Raw genomic sequence first — 20,248 nt, 5'->3', positions numbered from 1 at the left:
TTAAGCTGCATTGTTCCATAGCCTCTCTATTCTGCCGTTTCAGGCAGCGCGGAGCCTGCAGGCACTCTAGCCACAACGTCACTCCCAGGAGAGACGCCTGGCTTGGGCATGCTGCAGGCCCCGCAGTAAGCACTGGCCCCCGCAGTGTGGCACCCAGTGCCAGCCACGTTTCATTACGTTTGTTGACTGAACTGTGAGTTCAGTCGTGAGCCCATTTTTTTTTAAAAAAATTAAAACTAATATTTTTGTCACTCCCCACAGGGATGACACCCAGGGCGGTCCGCCCCCTAAGAGTTGGAAAGAATCCCCTCCCCGAAGAAATATGCTTTTATTCATTTGAATGATGAAGTTCACAGAAATCTTTTCTACCATTGCTCTCAATAAGCCTGTCAATAAGGTGCACACTCTGGAAAATGAAGTACAAATACTATCAACAAACATACAAAATACAAATTCAGTCAACTAAAAATAACCAGCATAAAGTAAGCTCCATAAGAAGCAACACAAGATGAATAACAACAAGAAAATCCACACTAAAATCCAGCAAGAAGAAACACAAAAAAATTCTAAGAATTAGGATGTATTAAACTAGTATGATTAAAAAGTCTAGGAGAACAAGGAAGTTCACCTGGGGGCAAAAAATTCTTCTTTGGGGAGCATCCCATAAATCGGAGGGGGGGGGGTTACCACAGAGCATAGCTGTCAACTCTTCCCTTTTCTTGCGAGGAATCCTATTCGGAATAAGTGAATTTCCCTTTTTTAAAAAAAGGGAAACGTTGACAGCTATGCCGCAGAGGTCTCAATGTGAATTGTAGGGAGTGTGGTTCCTTCAAGAAACTGCTTGACTGCAGTTCCCATCATGCTGCAGCCTGACCCCTGGCCAAGCTGGCTAGGGCTGATGAGAGCAGGAGGCCAGAGACATCAGACATTTGTAAACTGCTTATTTTGCACAATCAAGCAATGTATAAATTTAACAAAAAATAATAACAAATTGACTACTCATGATAAAGAGAACCTAGTTTACTGAAAAACATTAAGGCAGCAATCTTATGTGCAATTAGCTAGGAGGAAGTTTTAATGAATTCAAGGAAATGTACCTTGTTAAGTGTGGACAGGAGAAACTGTGTTCACCGAATGGGCTGAGGATGGGGCCTTGCCTCTCTTCATTTCCTTCCTGTCTGAGGTCTAAAAAGCAATGAGCAACCACAACATCGTCGGAGGAGGGATTATTTTGTAGTGATCAACTCCTGTAGTCTAATAATGTCCGCATCTAAATTGCTGGTGGCGGTCTTGTGGGCAGGTGGAGAGGGAAAAATTGAACCCAGGACTGACAGTGATGGAAGCTGAACCCCTTTAAAAAACAGATTTCAGGGTACTGTTAAGTGTAAATAGTCCTTAAGAACTAAATGATAGTGGGGAATGGAATGAAAAAGCGAAACCCCTTTTTGCTATTTCTACCAGTTGTGACTGAAGTGAATCCTCCCTCAACTGCTAATAAGTGTTTGCTTTATAGAGCAACCATTCCGGTCTGGAAAGAAACTCTGCCTGAGCGTGTGACGCAGTTGTCTCCTCAGGCTATTCTGAGGTGGGTTTTCTCTCCCCACAGATAGAAGAAAGGGAGGAGGGTCTCTCCAGAGAATGAGGCTCCTGAGAACGTGTAGAGAGGGGCTCCTGAATCGGCGTTGAGAAAAGTCACTTCCCCTGCTTCATAATTCAGAAACACTTGGATCCTCTTGAGCTCCCCTCTCAGGAAGAGAAAAGGGATATCAGGAGGGTCAAAGGCCTTGTACTCTCCTCCCCATCTCCCCACAGCCCAGATCCCTTCCTCAGAACTTAAGTGAAAGGAGCCCTTTCTCCTCAATGACTTCCTGGTGACCCCCACTGCCCATTCTCCCTCTCTTTCCACAATGACCTCCCAAAAATGCCTGCCTGCTGCAAATCCCTCCCTTCCCAGCACGGAAATAACTGTGTCGAATCTCTCGGGATTGTCGGGCAGGTCTTGACGTGGGGCTCCCAATCTCACGCTTTTGCGATCCTCAGAGAGGGCAAGAATACGATTAGCCGTGTCTGGATCCAGAGTGACATTTGCTGTTTTGAGGGAAGATGAGGAAAAGGGAAGAGAGGCAGAATGAGCTGAGACAGAGATGGGCACCCTGATGATGATGATGATGATGATGATAATAATAATAATAATAATAATAATAATTTATTTATATCCCGCCCTCCCCAGCCAAAGCCGGGCTCGGACCGGCTAACAACAGTAAAAATAACACAGTTTACATAAAATCACAATCAATAAATTGAAATACATTCTAAAATCAATTCATTCTAAAAACAATTCAGAATCAATTAATGGCAACCATTGGGCTACAGTTCTGTGAGGATTACCAAAAGAGGGGGTCAGACTGTACCTTGGCCAAAGGCCTGGTGGAACAGCTCTGTCTTGCAGGCCCTGCGGAAATATGTCAAGTCCGCAGGGCCTTAGTCTCTTGTGACAGAGTGTTCCACCAGATCAGAGCCATATCCGAAAAAGCCCTGGCTCTAGTTGAGGCCAACCTAACCTCTCTGTGGCCTGGGACCTTCAAGATGTTTTTATTTGAAGACCGTCAGGTCCTCCGTGGGGCATACCAGGAGAGGCGGTCCCATAGGTACGAGGGTCCTAGGCCGTATAGGGCTTTAAAGGTTAAAACCAGCACCTTAAACCTGATCCTGTACTGCACCGGGAACCAGTGCAGCTGGTATAGCACCGGGTGAATGTGATCCCACAGCAAGGACCCCATAAGGAGTTTCGCCGCGGCATTCTGCACACGCTGGAGTTTCTGGGTCAGTCTCAAGGGCAGCCCCATGTAGAGTGAGTTACAAAAATCAAGTTTGGAGGTGACCGTCGCGTGGATCACAGTGGCTAGGTCACGACAAGAAAGGTAAGGAGCCAACTGCTTAGCTTGGTGGAGATGAAAAAATGCCACCTTTGCTATAGCTGCAATCCATGGAAAGGGAGGTGTCGAAGATTACACCCAAACTCTTAATGGATGGTGCTGGCACTAATTGCACCCCCGCAAGAGATGGGAGTTGCCCCCCCAATCCCATATCGTCCCGATCCAGCCAAAGGACCTCTGATCCAAGACAGATGCCAGGAACCAGTTTCCCTCTCAAATCTATAAGACTTAAGCAAATATGAGGTGGGTTTTATTTCTCCACAGTCGGGGGGGGGGGGAAGAGTCACACCAGAGAATGAAAATGCACAGATCAGCATTAAATAAAAACACCTTCCCTCCATAATTCAGAGTTACTCAGATTCAGTTGGGCTTCCCATTCAGGGACAGCAGAGGACCACCGGGCAGCTTGGAGGTCCTGTACTCGCCTCCAAACTTCCCCACAGCCCAGATCCCGCCCTCAGGACTTGAGTCCTTTCCTGTCACAGACTTCCTGATGATCCCCACAGCCCATCCTTCCCCAAAATGTGTGGCTCCTGTGAATCCCTTACATTTCAGCACAGAATGGAGAAGGTTGAGTCTCTCAGGATTGTTCAACAGGTCTTGACTTTTGTGTCCGCATTTCACATGTTTACGATCCTCGGAGGGATGAGCTGCTGCTTTCTGACCCATAGTGATGTTTGCTGTTGAAGGGCAGGGGAGAGATGAAGAAAAAGAGAAGAGAGGAAGAATCAGCTGGTGTCGTGATCCAAGAAACACCCCAGGAAGCACATTCCCTCTCAAATCAACAGGATTTCCTGGCACTGCATTTAGGATTGGGGGAGCCATCTTTTGCTTCCTGACTTTGCTCACAATAAAAACATTTCCTTTTGGATTTCAAATCAGGGGTTTGTTCTTTGTATTTCACGTATTTATATTCTGTCCTGGTAGTTTGGGACAAGGAGGAAAACTGTCTGGAAAACATTTACTCGGCTTTTCTGTATGAGAGAAGAGTGGAATATGTGAGTTTAGGGGTGGGGAGAATTCATCCACTTTCACCATTTTGGATTTCTGCGAGGGGGCAAGCAGGTAAGCAGCGAACAGCCATAAAATCTTTATTTCCTCACTATGGTTAGAGGAGGGGACAGTATCAGTTTAGACCCATCAGTTAATTCTGGCTCAAGTGGAGACAGAATTAGGGGTATCAATGTGGATCAATAATTATGAAAACAATAGTGAATTTTGACTTCATAATTTGCAACTGAGCTTTCTACAAGGTGACTTTTCTGTGTAAGAAATGTAGTGGTGTTTTGAACCTTATTGCGTTTTGAATCTTATTACAGGATTAATGCTATATCTGTCAGGGCACTCCTTTTATTCTGTGCATTTTTTGTTTAATTTATTTATTTATTTCACAAAAAATTATGTACCACTTTAAAATACCTCAAACTGGTTTACAAAAAAAGATAAAATAAAATTATCGCTAAAAAAGATTTCAACAGTAATTTAAAACATACAAAAAGTAAAAACTACAGTTGTACATATGAATAATCTAAACATTGCTATAGTGCTACAAAACTATTGATGGATCTAAAGTCTGCAGGACAGGCTGTTTAAGCCCCATGAAACACCACTCCCCAGGCTCTCCTGTGAATTTGGTATTTTACCTTTCCAAAGCTGCTGTCTGAGTAACTGGGCATCTGAAGAAGCAAAAAGATACAAAGCTTTAGCACGACAGTGTTGTACCTCAAATAAACCTTGTTACTAAAATATCATTTCATAACCATAGCATCTATTGTGTCTTTAATACTAAGTAGTAGAGCAAACAATTTAAAAAAAGAAAAAGGAAATCATATGAAGAATAGATTAAAAAAATTAAACTATCAAAATCAGAAAAGGCGAACCTGCAAGTCTAGAGGGGAAAAACATGTGAGGGACTATATTAAAAAACACCTTAAAATCCTTCAGCATCCATCACTGTAGTTCGTTCCTGAATTAGCTGGCTGTTGTGGAGGACTGAAGGATCATCAGAACAATGCCAATCTTTTAAAAGGGCACAGAGGACAACTGGATGCAGATTAGCATCTGCTCCTATGAAACTGGTGAAAAAATAGCTGAAGTTGGAATGGTTAGACACCTGTATTCTTGGGGTTTATCCCTGTCTTAGGGGAACTGTTAAACATAGTGATATATCAAACTTGTGGAGTGTTGCGTTTGCAAAGTAAAGGAAGGATTGAACTCTGATTAATAAGAATACACACAGAGACTTGAACCAGCAAGACTCTGGGAAGGGTGCGTATAATCGTGTCTCTCTGTGCTTGTCCGTTCTCCGCAGCACCTGGCCCAGGCCGTTTTTATTCACAAAAGAACTTTTTACAGTGTGTTCGTAAGAACCAATCAGATTTCTTCTGAGCATTTCCACAAACCCACGTGGGGACAAGTTAAACTACTAAAACTAATTAAGCACAAATATTTCTGGGGTAAATAAGTTGAGAACTACAAAGAAGAGTATCTGGCAACCCCCGGAGGTAATAAACAATCAATACACATAATAAGGAGGATGGCCAGAAAGACCAGATCACTACCACCTTCATGTGAGATCCTTTTCCTGGCTCCAAGATTAACATTTTAAGATTATATATAAGAAACTACATCAAAGAACTTGCCCACTATCTTTTATGGCCCAGGATGCCTGCCTGGCGAAGCAACTGCTGTGTACGTGACGTGAGGAGAGAGAAATGGGCAGTAGAGTCAAAAGGGCATGAAAAGGGCATGAATGTAGAATCTTATGGGATTTAATCAGAAATTATCGTCAATATATCAAACCCAGTCAACACAATGCTTTCATCGTGGACACGATGGCTTGATGTATATTTTATAATTCCTCATGGTAATCCCATCTGACCCCTACAGTGGAGGAAAAATCAGCAGAGCTCTCATGCAACTAGAGGTCCTGCCTTACCAAACTTTTGAAATTATTTCAGACTGTTAACAAACATTTAGGCAGAGGCTGTTATTATTCATGCCCTGACCCTCCGATCTTGCAAGATTTTGGGAACTCTTGATGTATTATTTTTTAAAAATTTTTTTATTAAATTTTCTGTTTTACAATTTCAGATAAACATTTTACATACTTAAGATATCAAGGAATTCCCTTCTTCTACTTCCATGGTTCAATTTACATATATCCCTGCATATTTTACAAAAACTATACCAATCAGTTTTCCATTATTACATCCATCAAAACTTATTTACACTGTTGAATTTATCTTAATGCTGCCAGAGTTTTCAGCTGTACACATTTATTTCCCATATATTCAATAAACGTTTCCCAATCTTCTCTAAACGTACGTTCTTCTTGTTCTCTTATTCTATATGTTAAGCCTGCAAGTTGTGCATATTCTGTCACCTTAAGTCGCCAATCTTATTTAGTTGAACTCTTGAGGTATTAAGATGGTTGCCTCCCTACATTTGGCAGCTGCAGGTGGAAATCTAAGGAGGAGATGGCTCAGGATGTTACTCCACTGCTGGGAGACAACAAGGCTAAGTCAGCAGTAGAGGAACTGGGTGATTGTTGATGCCCTTTTCAATGCCCTTCCAGATGGTAAAACCCAAGCAGAGTTTGAGAACCTCCAAAAGGACCTCTCCAGATTGTGTTGATGGGCAAAAAAATGAAAGGAAGTTACTGTATAATTGTAAACCAATGAACAGCAGAGTAGAAAATCCTGGCTTTACTATAGACCCTGGTGCCTTTATTTGTGGTGGCCAAGATACAGTACAGTCATACCTCGGGATAAATGTGCTTCAGAATAAGTATTTTTGGGTTACGCTCCGCAGCGACCTGGAAGTAACAGAGAGCGTTACTTCCGGGTTTCGCCACTTGCGCAGACGGTCAAAATGATGTCACGCGCATGCGCGGAAGTGGCAAAATGTGACCCACACAGTTGTGTCTTACATTCTCTTCAGGATGCGAACGGGGCTCCGGAATGGATCCTGTTCGCATCCCGAGGTACCACTATACAGTCGTACCTTGGATCCCAAACACCCTGGTACTTGGACGTTTTGGCTCCCAAACACTGCAAACCAGAAGTAAGTGTGTTTGTGAACATTCTTTGGAACCTGAACGTCTGATGGGGCTTCTGCGGCTTATGATTGACTGCAGGAGTTTCCTGCGCTTTGGTTTCCAAATGTTTTGGAAGTTGAATGGATTCCATTCAACTCCCGAGGCACCACTATATATCTCCCACCAGCACCCCTGTGCCCCATGAGTGACAATTAGTATTATTATTTATTAAATTTGTATACCCTTAGGTCTCAGAGCTGTTCATAAGATAAAAACACAGTATAAAAACACAAAAACAAGACAAAAACAAAAACAACCCAATAACCCCAACACATTTCAAAAGGGCATTGGATGTCAATCAGCCAATGTATATGGGGCATTCTGAGGGAAGCTAGTGGCAGCAATGCCACCAAGAAGGAAGAGATGATTGTGCTACCCTGTCTGTGGCCAAAACAGAATACAATGAGAGCTATGGCCTAATATAATGCCCAGGGTAAAATCATCACAGCCATTCTTCTATACCTTTGAATTGCTTCACAACACCCTCCAGAAGTGGATTTATGTCACAAAATTCCAAGATCCCCCTCTTCAGCTCTTGAGGGAAAGCAGCTGAATTCTCCAATCTCTCTCTTTGCTCATACCTGGTGAAGAAAAACAACGGGGCACAGAGTAGAGGAGGTTTTGCACATCTCGCCATTCCAGTGTGTGATGGGATCCTTGACAAGAGTGTCAGCCGTGCCAGCCCTAAAATCCACAAGAGCATCTAGGATTTCATCAGATTCCCTAAATCTCTATGGCTGAAACATCTCCCCAATGTTTAAATGCTATCAGCTAGTAAATAGGTAAAGGTAAAGGGACCCCTGACTATTAGGTCCACTCGTGACCGACTCTGGGGCTGGGGTGCTCATCTCGCTTTATTGGCCAAGGGAGCCAGCGTACAGTTCCAGGTCATGTGGCCAGCATGACTAAGCCACTTCTGGCGAACCAGAGCAGCGCACGGAAACACTGTTTACCTTCCTGCCGGAGCGGTACCTATTTATCTACTTGCACTTTGACGTGTTTCGAACTGCTAGGTTGGCAGGAGCAGAAACCGAGCAATGGGAGCTCACCCCGTTGCGGGGATTCAAACCGCCAACCTTCTAATTGGCAAGTTCTAGGCTCTGTGGTTTAACCCATAGCGCCACCCGCGTCCCCAGCTATTAGATGCCTACATTAAAAACCTGCCAGGCACAACTCGCACCCAAACTCTCAACAAGGATGAAATGTCTCAACGCTTTTTCTTTCCCACCCCTAGAGGGGCACAATTTCAACACTATATGGTGTGGCATCCCACAGTCTCTCCCCCAGGAGCCCCTCAAAGACCAGTTTCCATCTACTTTCCTCTTGGGACCTTCCTTTCCACACAGTGATGCTAATGAAAATGAGCAGGATCCACTTACCTCTGCAAAGTCCTTTGCACGTCCTAGAAGGGACAAGAGAATGGAATTCACTGTCTACCACAGGCCGCTGTACGAAGACCCTCTTCATATCCTGGAATGGATGCCCTCTGGTCCATTCTATCAATTTTATTTTTCCAATTTTAAGTTCTGAAATTCAAGCCCTGCTCTGTGTCCCATCGGACGACACTCCATGCTGCCCAACTTCTCTATCCCTCTCTTTCTTTGGTCAATGTTACTGAGCTCCGTTTTAGGCAAATCTACATGCATGGTGAAGGTGATTACCCCAGAAGCTGTGGTGTGGAATAGAAGAAAACTTTGGTCAAGAGACTAGCTCATGACTAAAATAGGCCCAAATGCCAGTACAGAACTGAGAGGAAAGGATAAATCAGAAAATTTTGGGTGTGAATTTAGATCAGAGAGAGAGAGAGAGAGAGAGACAGACTTCTCCTTAACTTTATTTTTCTTTAGCTCTAAGGTAGCCAGAGAACAGCCTCTGGGAAGATCAACACAGGGCACAAAGGCAGCACTGCCAGGCTGGAAGGAGTTATCAGGCAAATCCTCAGCAAAAGGCAGAAAACAGCATCTGTTTCCATCAACAGAAAATTAGGTTCTCTAGTCTGCAGTAATGTGAGCAAACCATCCCAGTTCTCTTGGATGCTCCTGTACACAAGAGACTTGATTAGAGACACTATAAACTGAGCCCCTTTACGGATGAAGGAGGAAGATAAAGGTTTGCAGGGAACCTTGCCCTGATGTGGAGCTATTTACTGTTTCTGCCACAGTCTTACCTGCAGGAGTTGAATCGCTGGCTTCTCACTTTTCTCCTTCATCTCCTTGATGATATTTTCAAGAGAGGAGAGTTTTCCGGAGAGTCTGGCCAGGTGCTCATCCCTTTTCCTTGCAATGTCCTTCTCCGCCTCTTCAATCTGATTCAGTAGTTGTTTTTCTTGCTCTTCCAGAAACTGGTGCAGTTGTCTGAACTTCTCCACTGCCTTCTGCCTCTCAGTTGCTGTTAATTTCTGCAAGAAGCAGATAGAAAGAGGAAAAGCGGAGGCAGAAATAAGAACTTGGTCAGCTTCTACAACATTAGGAGAGTTATGAGATTTCCATAGGAAGGGCATGTCTGACTTTCTAGGCATGAAATCAACATCCACCATAATCAGAGATAAAAAATGTTCAGCCTGTCCCTGTGGACACAAAACGCTCTTTCCTTAGTTTAGACTGGCAACTTTCATTTCATAGAAATGGCAGAGGCTAACTAACATGTTTATTTTAAAGTCGCAGGGCTGCTGATTCCCTGCTTTATAAGGCATTTCTTCATGAAAATAATATAGAAAATGAATTATATTAGGGGAAATTGCTTTGCCAAAATAAGTATAGAACACACATGGAAATTCACACTAAAATACTGGTGAATTTTATTTAGGATGTTTTTTAAAAAACAACAACAACATGCAAACTGATGTGGAAATTGTGTAGAACTGAACTGAAGTTTGGAAAAATGAGAAATGGAGAGAAGCTTAAATGGACAGATTTTCCCATCCCTCCTCAGCCATGACTTGGATCTTCAAGTACGTCTTCCCATCCTATTAATAGAGACACTTACAAGGAGGTCTTGGCTTTTCTCCTCCACGTCTGCTTGGTATGCCAGAATAGCTTCTCTCTCTTTCCTCAGTTTCTTCAGGTGGCTACAGATCAAGCCCTAAAGGGAAAACAAAAGCTCAGGTTTGAATGAGACAGACACAGACACACAGACGGACACGCACAAACAAACAGAGGAGTTGAATATACTGCCTATTTCTAGTGGCCAGTGGTCCTGATATTAGCCTTTTTATGTAGCAATTGCTCTGATGTTCTAATCTTTGATATCTGATACCTAGCTTCTAGTTTTTGAAATCTGCCCTGACCTTTCTGGGCTTTTACCATCTTGGATCTGAATTGGGAGGTGGGGGAGGCAGTTGTCATGCAATTTACATAACAAACATCAGTCATGTAAATAGTATTCATGCAACTGGTGTTCAGAAGCATTATAGCCTCAATGAATCCACAGTTATCCCCCCCCCCCCCGCGCCCCAATCAAGATCCACCTTGATTTCCTACCTTGTACTCCTCAGAAGCCTCCTCCAGGGGGATCACTTTGTGCCGTTCATGCTCCCTGGATCTGTCACACACCACACAAATGGGGGTTTCGTGGTCTTTGCAGAAGAGCTTCAGAAGCTCCTTGTGTTTTTCACAGACTCTCTCCTTCTCCCCCCGAAGACTGAGCTTCTTGGTTATTTCCACAAAGTTAGCCAGCTGCCGATTGGGGATGAGATTCTTTGGCCGGACTGTTTGTCTGCAGTGAGGGCAGGAAGCTCGTGTGGCTCCCCCTCCCCAGCACTGGATCAGGCAGGATCGGCAGAAATTGTGCCCGCACTCTGCGATGGTCACTGGATCCTTGAAATACTCCAGGCAGATGGAGCAAGTGGCTTCATCGCAGAGATCCTTCACGGGGCTCTCAGCAGCAGCCATGGCGGAGAGACGGAGTTTAGTTTCACTTTCTCAGTTTTCACTCACTGGGCGTTTCCTTCCTGGAAATCGCTCAGATTCTCAGTGCTCACATGATTTGTGTGTGCGTGCAAGCTGACAACCCTATGCAGTTGCTTAAAAGTTTCCAGAGTATTGTTTCAATTATTATATTGTTTTTAATGCTCTTATATTGTTGCATACTACCAGGATGTTTTATGAGAGGGCAATGTGAGAATACTCTCAGAAATTAATAAAAGAAACAAAGTCATTGACGTCATGGAGCAACAGAGTCCGCTTCAAGAAAATCCATGTGCCCAAGGGAAAAGGTGTGTAGATGAGGATGGCTGTCGTTTTTAATTTTTACAATTAGCAACCATGCATATTTGAAAATGTAAACAAGAGAAAATGCCTTCTGGCGGTTCCCTCACTGCAAGAAGTGAGGTTACAGGTAAGCAGGCAGAAGGCCTTCTCGGTAGTGGCGCCCACCCTGTGGAACACCCTCCCTTCAGATGTCAAGGAGATAAAGAAATATCTGACTTTTAGAAGAAATCTTAAGGCAGCCCTGTTTAGGGAAGTTTTTAATGCTTGATGTTTTATCTTGTTTTGAGTGTTTTGTTGAGAGCCGCCCAGAGTGGATGGGGAAACCCAGCCAGATGAGTGGGGTACAAAATTATAAAATAATAATAATAATAATAATAATAATAATAGCTGGATTAAGGTAAATTCAACAGTATAAAGTAAAATGAGGTAATATAGAAAGGTTGTAATGGAATATGTCGTAATAATGGGAAAATTAAAAGAACCATGGAAGGAGAAGAAGGGAAGTCAATGGGAAGTCAATCATAATGGTGGATATGTAACTGAAAATTTCAATAAAAATTATCATAAAAAAGAAGAGGGTGGTTGTTGCTGTTGGTAAAAGTCAAATGCTCCTGATATTCTCTGTCATGAAGCTGAGGAAGACCTTGAAGTTACATATTGCATCTAGGATATGGTCAGTAACTTCTGGTCCCTTAGGGGACTGAGTGGGGCAGACATCGTGAGTTTGCTCCTAGAGTGACAACAGTGGCCAGTCTAGATAGGAATCAAGGCATCAGTTTCTCCAGAGAAAGTCACTTTCTCTTCTTGTGTGGGAGTACAAAGGTTTTCACCTAGTGGCACCTGAATAGGCGCACCTGAGCTTGGTGGTATTTTGCTTTGTGAACATAAGTATCTTATGCCATAGAGCCACTATTCTCAAAGCCTGAGCCTGTCTTTCCACATAAATAGTGCTCTTAAAAACAAAACACATTTTTAAAGGTTCCTTTTGAAGCAGAACAAAGTTTATGTTTTGTTTTGAATAGCACAGAGATGGGGCCCAATTTTTGATTCTCATTTAGGTCAGATTAGCAATTTATGTTTGCATTGCAGCTATGTTGAAAGCATATTTTGCGCATGCACACATGCAGATATGAAAGGACTGTGTTAGCAAGTGTCAAAAAAACTCCTACCTTGTATTCCTGGGCAGCCTCTTCCTTGATGACCACAGTGTGTTATTTATGTTCTGGGCATCGCTCACAAACCAAACACACCAATTCTTCATCTTCTTTGCAGAACAGGTGGAGATTTTCTTTGTGCTTCTCACATAGTTCCTTTCTCTGGAGTTTGATTCTTTCTACTACATTTGCCAGCTGCCAATTGGGGCAGAAATTCCTGTTCCGGATCTTGTCCATGCACACGGGACACTTGCAGTCCCCCATGTCAATTTCATCCCGTACCTCACAGTGCTTGGTGATGCAGCCTCGGCAGAAGTTGTGGCCACAGTTCAAGGTCACGGGGTCTGTCAGGAGGTCCTTGCAGATGGGGCACAAGACTTCCTCTTTTATGTTCATGGATGGTGGTGCTGAGGCCATGACGGATCAAGAGTGTCTGGCTTTGTTGAGATGAGAGGCGGCTGCAGGATGGCAGTAGAATGTGAAGGGACTGGGGAGTGAAAAAATGTCTGTAAGGTAAAAGCTGTTCAGCATTAAGCATTTCCACATCCTTCCAGAGAAACTAACTCTGCATTTCACTTTCTTATGCAATGAAGCCTCCACAATTGGTCCCACTGCCTGAAACTCATCTATAAAACCAAAAATCATTTTCCACACTCCTTCACCTAAAATATCACCTTACCCGTATGGGTCCACTAGAACACTCTGATCAGTGGAATTGACACTTTTACAGGTGTCACATAATACCCACACTGTGTATGTAAGAACTCAAATGTTTAGTGTGATGGCAGAGATACTTGTGGAACCTCCTGCATGTTGATAGGGGGAAGGCACCTTCACAGTATTAGTTTCAGTGCCAGTTGATGGCATTCTTATTTAGACAAGCCTACCTAGCAGTTATAGGGATGTGGGTGGCGCTGTGCGTTAAACCACAGAGCCTAGGACCTGCCAATAAGAAGGTCGGCGGTTTGAATCCCCACGACGGGGTGAGCTCCTGTTGCTCGGTCCCTGCTCCTGCCAACCTAGCAATTTGAAAGCACGTCAAATTGCAAGTAGATAAATAGGTACCGCTCCGGTGGGAAGGTAAACAGCATTTCCGTGTGCTGCTCTGGTTTGCCAGAAGCGGCTTAGTCATGCTGGCCACATGACCGGAAGCTGTACGCTGGCTCCCTCGGCCAGTAAAGCGAGATGAGCGCCGCAACCCCAGAGTCGGTCACGACTGGACCTAATGGTCAGGGGTCCCTTTACCTTTACCTATAGTAACCAATCTGTAACATGGCTCCTTACATCTTCCACTGATTTCAATTTAGCCCCCCCCCCCCGTAAAGTACAACAATTTCCTGTAAGTTACCCACTGTCTATCCTTATTCACTGTCTTGATTGTAATGGCCTCAATAGGAGATAGCCATAGGTGTATTTTCCTTTCCAGCAAATTTTTATGTCTCCTAAACTCTATACAGATTCTTCCTAAGAATGTGATTCATAAAACTCTGGGTGGCTACCAACAGAATATTAAAATACAATAACCTATTAAACATTAAAAGCTTTCCTAAACAGGGCTGCCTTCAGATGTCTTCTAAAAGTCTGGTAGTTGTTTTTCTCTTTGACATCTGGTGGGAGGGCGTTCCACAGGGCGGGTGCCACTACCGAGAAGGCCCTCTGCCTGGTTCCCTGTAACTTGGCTTCTTGCAGTGAGGGAACTGCCAGAAGGCCCTTGACACTGGACCTCAGTGTCCGGGCAGAACGATGGGGGTAGAGACGCTCCTTTAGCCCACATTCGCCCAGAGTTGAAGCTCTCAGCTATCATCACACTCCCAACACAAAATGCAAACACTCCCAGGGTTTATATATGCATTATTTTTATTATGTAATTGTAATTATTTCTGCACATGATGCTATCTAGGAACTCATATGGAATCCCAGTTTCAATACTATCTATGCCTACAAAGGTTTGCAGTCTTCATAACTGCTTCATTTCTGATCAACCGTGTTCTGATACGTCCTGCTGAAATCCTATAATTTTTCATACCAGATATATTGTTTGATGGGGAGGGGGTTGTCCCTTTTAGTTCCATGACATTCCAAGAGTGCCCCTCCAAATGGCAATAATGGCGTAAAATTCTGGAACTATTGCAAAATAATTCTTAAGCAGTGTGGATGTGTGGGTGGTTTAGCATCAATCCATGACTGATGCACTATAACTGCATCAATGATACGTTGTAGTACACACCCGCAAAAGCCCTCCAGTATAGAGGGGCCCCTCAACAACCTGCAAGGCACGTTTTGGAGCTTTTCTTTAATACTGTTTCATCTTTTTGGCTTCCATATACCCCCCAAATAACCATGTATTCTGGGTTGTCCATATATTAATATCAATAAAGTGGAATATATCTGATTTAAAACATCAATAGAAAAGTTGTACTAACAGCTACTACAACAAAATAGTATAAAACCATAAAAAGCATAAGATCACGAACAACTTATACAGCACTAAAAACCAGCTAGAGAGAAAACAAAACTTATAAAGTATATAAAGTCATAATTACATAACCTCCAAGTGTCCCTATTTTCCAGGCACAGTCCTGGAATTACAAAAGTCATCCTGGAGTTTGATTTGATTCTGGGATGTCCCTATTTTTCTCACCGGCGCTGCAGCTGATAAGCTTGGGAGGAGGATTAGCCGGCACTTGTTCTGAGCAGTGGTGAGGGCAGTGGTAGCTGCAAGGGAGCATCCTATTGCCTCTCCACGGCCACTACCGCTGGCCTCATAGCATGTTGAATAAATTTACCCCAGGGATCTTCCCCAGAGGGTCAATTGCTCTGTGAGAAGAAGGAGTCTGACACCGAGATCAGGCCAAACCAAAGTTTGTTTATTCTAGAGACAGCGCTGGAATGATCCCAGCCTTGCAAAGCAGTTTGGGGCCGCTTTTGTTTCAGCAGCAAGTAGTTAGCCTTGCCTAGGGTATAAAATAATCTGACACAATCACTATTGTAGGCATGTTCACCCATCAAGTTCAAGGGTCCCCTTCCCTCCTATCCTACCCAATCCTCCTTATGGGTATAATAGGGTGGCCATCCTTACTGGAAAGCGAACCCTCCTGGTCCCAATCCTCAGTCACTGCCCAGCACCAAAGCCCCTCCTGGAGCAGGACTCCCAGCCCCTCCTTCCTATGGGGAGCAGCGGAGACCCAGGCTTGGCAGTGACTCCTCCAGTCTGTAGGAACTGAGCAGGTATGGATTGAAAACTTACGTGAGAAGTAGGTGCGTGAAGACAGAAGAGCACCACCAACATTTACCCTGAAGTTGTTTTGTCTGAAGGACAGCGGCAGCTGCTGCTGCAATCTAACCTTATCAGCACATATACCAGAGTGTTGTGATTGAGTGTGTCAGCTGCAGTGTGTAGGTGTGTCACATGAATGCCCCTGCGCTCCTGGAAAGGTGTTAGTTTGACCCAGGGGTCCTCAAACTTTTTAAACGGGGGGCCAGTTCACTGTCCCTCAGGCACTGTTGGGGGTCGGACTATGAACGAATATGAACGAATTCCTATGCACACTGCACATATTTTATTTGTAGTGCACAAAAAACAGGAAAAACAATACGATACATGTATTCCCAACAGTGGAAATAAACAGTCCTGCTTCTCTACCTTTGAAGGTGACTCCGAAACTTGCATATTGGTGAAAGTACCTTATGCATACTATTGCAAATAATTGCTTTGCAAAGATGTATTAGGCAAAACAACATACAAAAAATGTGCATTTTAGGAGAAACACAGACTAAAATGGTGACAAATTTTCAAGAGTACCTTTTCTTGAAAAATATATTAAAAGAACACTAATGTGGAGAACTGAAAGTAAGATTGCAAAAACAAGACACCAAAATGGACGGATTCAGCCATCGCTACCAGGGAGTAAATCCACTGAAAGCAGTGCAGTTACTTCTGAGGCTTTCTTCCCTAATGTATCCATACAATCATATGCATGCCTGCTCAGAGGTAAGCCCCACTGAATTCACTAAGGCTTACTCCCAGGTAAGCACACAGGGAATTACAGCCTTTGGGGTGGGAAACCTGACTAAGCTCACAAAGCTCACTAACTTAACTGCACAAATGCCAGTGTGCTTGGAGCCCTTTGCACAGGACTAGGCACCACAGAACGCTGCAGAGGTTATGCCAAAGCAGGCACCCTTAGGAAGCCGCTGGCGCCAAAAGGAGCAGCAGCACGAGCAGGATCCTCTCCAATGCTCTCCAGCGCCACCATGACGATCCTGGGCCCGGCCGGCCACGACGCAGCGGAGGGAAGTAGTGGCAGCAGCAGGCGGCCGGCCCACTGGGCAAGGCAGCGCTGCGCTGCTCGGCTCCCATCTGTGCCCCCACTGCAAGCCCAAGCAGCCTCCGTGCAGAGTATTGTGGCCAGCAGAAGTACCTGTGTGGGGAAGGGCGGGGCTAGCAGAGGGGGGGGCTGGAGGAAAGGAGCAGCTGGCACGGCCATCCGGGATCCCCTCCCACCCTGCTCCTGTGGAACTTGCCCGTTTTTGCATCCCACAACAGCCCTGTGAGGTGGGCAGGGCAGAGAGGTGCACACCCAGCCCACAGAGGATTTGGACTTAGAGGCAGTGTGACCTGGGGGTGGGCCGGGTTCAGGACACTGGCGGGCCAGATGTGGCCTGTAGTTTGAGGACCCCTGGTTTAACCTCTCTTTTGCTAGTAAAACTGAATTACTGTGTTGCAAAAGGACGCATGTCTAAAAAGCGTGTCAGCAAGGTGAAAAGTTTGGAAAGCTCTGGTGGATACTATAACAAGAGCCTTGCTCATGGTGGAACGCTGACATCAAGTGGTCCCCTGGAGAACTGCACCCAGCGTGGTCTTCATTGGAGCAATGAAACCCCACAGTCCCTAATTAAGAAAAGGGCCGAGGTGAAGATATCCTTCCCTTGCTGTGTAAAGGGTCCCTCCAGGCTGGTGTATTCTGCAGCATGTTCCTGACACAGTAAAAGGGCATTAGCACTGGGGAGACTGGGCCTTTGGTGTGCTGAACTCCCTCCTGCCCTGGTTGTTGGACTTATGTGGATCTGGAGAGAGGGGGCAGGGAGGAAGGTGAAGGGGTGTCTTCCCCCTTCTCTGAAGCACCTCAATAACCACCAAAGAGAGAACAAGAATGCTAGCTGCTGCCCTTGAGGGGCTGACAGAGCCCTCCATCTACCCCTGGCAACTTGTCTCCTCTCTTTGCTAGGGAGACAGACTTAAGAGACTTGGGGACATCTCCACTACCCTGAACACTTAACTCTCCCCCTTATTGGCGGACGGGTGCTGCACATGTGGGGCTGGGAGAGACCTCTTGCTGTGTGGGGAAGTGTGATCTGGTGGGAGGGGGTTCCACACATACTGAAAAGACCCTCTTTATGGGAACATCTCACATCCAGGGTGGGGGCCAAAGGGAAGACACCATGTGGATTATAAAGGGCAGACTTGGCCAAGTTGCTGGACTACAACTCCCATCAACTCTGAATTCAGTGAGATTTCTCTCTGAGAAAGTGTGGAGATGGGGAGGCTGCATTTGCAAGGGGTTGGGGCCTCACAGACAGTCTTCTTATTTCCTTCCTGCCTGAGATGCACAAGCTGTAGTTGCAAAAGGTGCCTGGAGGGGTTGTTCTCCAGTAATCTATTAATCAATGTGGGCATTTTAACAGCTGGTGGAGGTCCTGTCATGAGAGGAAGGTGAACAACAGAACCAGGATCGCAGGGGGTGGCAAGTGAATTCTTTGGAGAAATAGATTGTTTATAATTGAGACGGTTAAAGTGTTTCCCTCTCTTTAAGGACTCCACTGCAGAGGGAATTCTGGGAAAGCAGAGGGAAAAGAAAATCCCAGATTTTGTTTTGTCGTTTTCTCCAAGTGTGACTGGAATGACTCCTCTCACAGGGCATCTGAAAAGCTGTCAATTCTGCTCCTAACAGGAGATCCTGAGTTGGGTTTCATTTCCCCACAAACAAAAGAAAGGGAGAAGGGTCTCCCCAAAGAACGAGGCTCCTGAGAATGTGTGGAGTTCAGCCCCTGAGTCAGCGTCAGAAAGAGACACATATCCCTCTTCATAGTCCAGAGTCACTCGGATCCTCTTGGGCTCCTCACTCAGGGACAGAGGAAAGTAATCAGGGGATGTGAAGGCCCTGTACTCGCCAAGCCACTTCTCCAAAGCCCAGATGCCTCCCTCAAACCTTAAGGGGAAGAAGTCCTTTCTCTCCACAGACTTCCTGGCAACCCCCACAGCCCACCATTCCTCACTTCCCATATTGACTTCCCAGAAATGTCTGCCTGCTGTGAATCCCTCACATCCCAACACACAAGGCATGTCACTGAATCTCTGAGGATAATTGGACAGGACTTGATGTTTGCTTCCCTTTCTCACACTTTTCCGATCCTCAGACAGGATGAGGCAGGGATGGGCTGTGTCTGGATCCAGAGTGACATTTGCTGTTGAGAGAAGATGAGGAAAAGAGAAGAGAGACAGAATCAGCCAAGAGTAAGAGACGGACATCCTGATCCAAAATAACACCAAGAAGCAGCAGATTCCCTCTCAGATAAATGGGACTTCCTCACGTTCCATTCAGGATTGGGACCCTCCCCTCTTTCTCCCAGACTAACCTCAGAATAAATACCTTCCCTGTGGGTTTTTATCTACTTCTTTTTCTGCCATTTTTCTCAACATATTTTATTGTGTCCCTCCTGTCAATTCAGTCACCCTTCAAGAAGCAAAACAGCCCAGAAAATATTCCCTCATATCTTCTATGCAGTGAAGGGGAGGAGGGAAGGATGGGGGCAAGAGGAGAAAAATGGTCCTCCTTTGAACCTCTCTGTGTGAATTGCCCATTTGGGGCTTTCAGAGACTTACATTGAAATCAGGGGGAAGAAATCAAATTAGGCAACCTAACAAATTCCCTTCCTTTGCAAACCTCCAGCATTGTTTTCTTACAGCCATGATACCACTACACACACATTTGTTGTCCTAAAGGAGGCTAAAGTCTGACTAAGAGTTAAAAGATTTTGAGCTTGGCAACAGTGAATCTAAAGTTTCTTTACTGTCCTGAAAAGACACCTGCATTTTTATATTTAAGCATTTTGATATTAGCTGTGCAGAGACTGAATCCAGCACTTTATAGCACATCAAGGACAAGTTGGCTGTAGTGGGAGCATACTAGCTAGGATTGCCATATTTAAAATAGTAACTATGGACAAAATATTGTTTACCTTTACCCACAAAGTTGTTGTGGGTTCCCCCCTGCTAAGTGGTTGAGATTTTCTAAGGAAATCTTCCGGGGGGGCGAAGGAAGGCATCGCGAACAGGCTGCAGTGGTGCCAGAGGGATCCCAGCACCGTCTGTACGGCGCTGGAGTTGCGCCGGCGGCAAACTGCTATAAAGTGCATGTGCAGCATTGCTACGTACTATGCATGCGTGCGACGGCACACATGCACGGTACTTAGCAGTTTGCTGCCAGTGCTGGGATCCTCCGCTCTCAGCTGCAGCTACAAACGGAGGATCCTCTAAAGCAGGGGTCTGCAACCCGCGGCTCCGGAGCCGCATGCGGCTCTTTTACACCTTTGCCGCGGCTCCGGGGCGGATACTAGTGAGGGGAGGAGGCGCATTGTGCGCCCCGACACTCCTCACTGTGGCGGGCGCTGTACTGGCTGTGACATCGCATGGGGGCGGTGCGTGTGTTAGTCACGCACCGTCCCGACGTCACCTTCCCGCCCGCCCACTACATTGAAAGGGGGCATGTACGCTGGTCACTGTTTTGAAGGGGAGTGAAGAACACACACACACAAAAAAAGGTAACTTGTGAATTTAACGTTTATTTCTAT

The 20,248-nt window shown here is 45.1% G+C and overlaps 1 protein-coding gene across 1 annotated transcript in view; it reads right to left on the bottom strand.

The window, feature by feature from the left end:
* Positions 1-311: 311 nt before the first annotated feature.
* Positions 312-20,248, bottom strand: part of LOC308465302 (uncharacterized protein) — a 51,365-nt gene continuing 31,428 nt past the window's right edge. The window contains exons 15-24 of the mRNA XM_080985146.1: positions 18,347-18,862; positions 12,597-12,804; positions 10,515-10,950; positions 10,021-10,116; positions 9,203-9,433; positions 8,415-8,437; positions 7,498-7,616; positions 4,580-4,612; positions 3,485-3,616; positions 312-2,088 (exon numbers count right to left, since the gene is read on the bottom strand). Of these exons, the coding sequence (XP_080841272.1) occupies positions 1,571-2,088; positions 3,485-3,616; positions 4,580-4,612; positions 7,498-7,616; positions 8,415-8,437; positions 9,203-9,433; positions 10,021-10,116; positions 10,515-10,950; positions 12,597-12,804; positions 18,347-18,862 (2,312 nt within the window). The 3' untranslated portion in view covers positions 312-1,570. The remainder of the gene's footprint in view (positions 2,089-3,484; positions 3,617-4,579; positions 4,613-7,497; positions 7,617-8,414; positions 8,438-9,202; positions 9,434-10,020; positions 10,117-10,514; positions 10,951-12,596; positions 12,805-18,346; positions 18,863-20,248) is intronic.

The sequence above is a fragment of the Podarcis pityusensis genome (genome assembly GCF_964106645.2).
Source record: "Podarcis pityusensis genome assembly, chromosome: 2".
Lineage (NCBI taxonomy): Eukaryota > Metazoa > Chordata > Lepidosauria > Squamata > Lacertidae > Podarcis > Podarcis pityusensis.
Note: the sequence above shows the minus strand (reverse complement) of the source record. Positions and strands in the feature narration are given on the sequence as shown.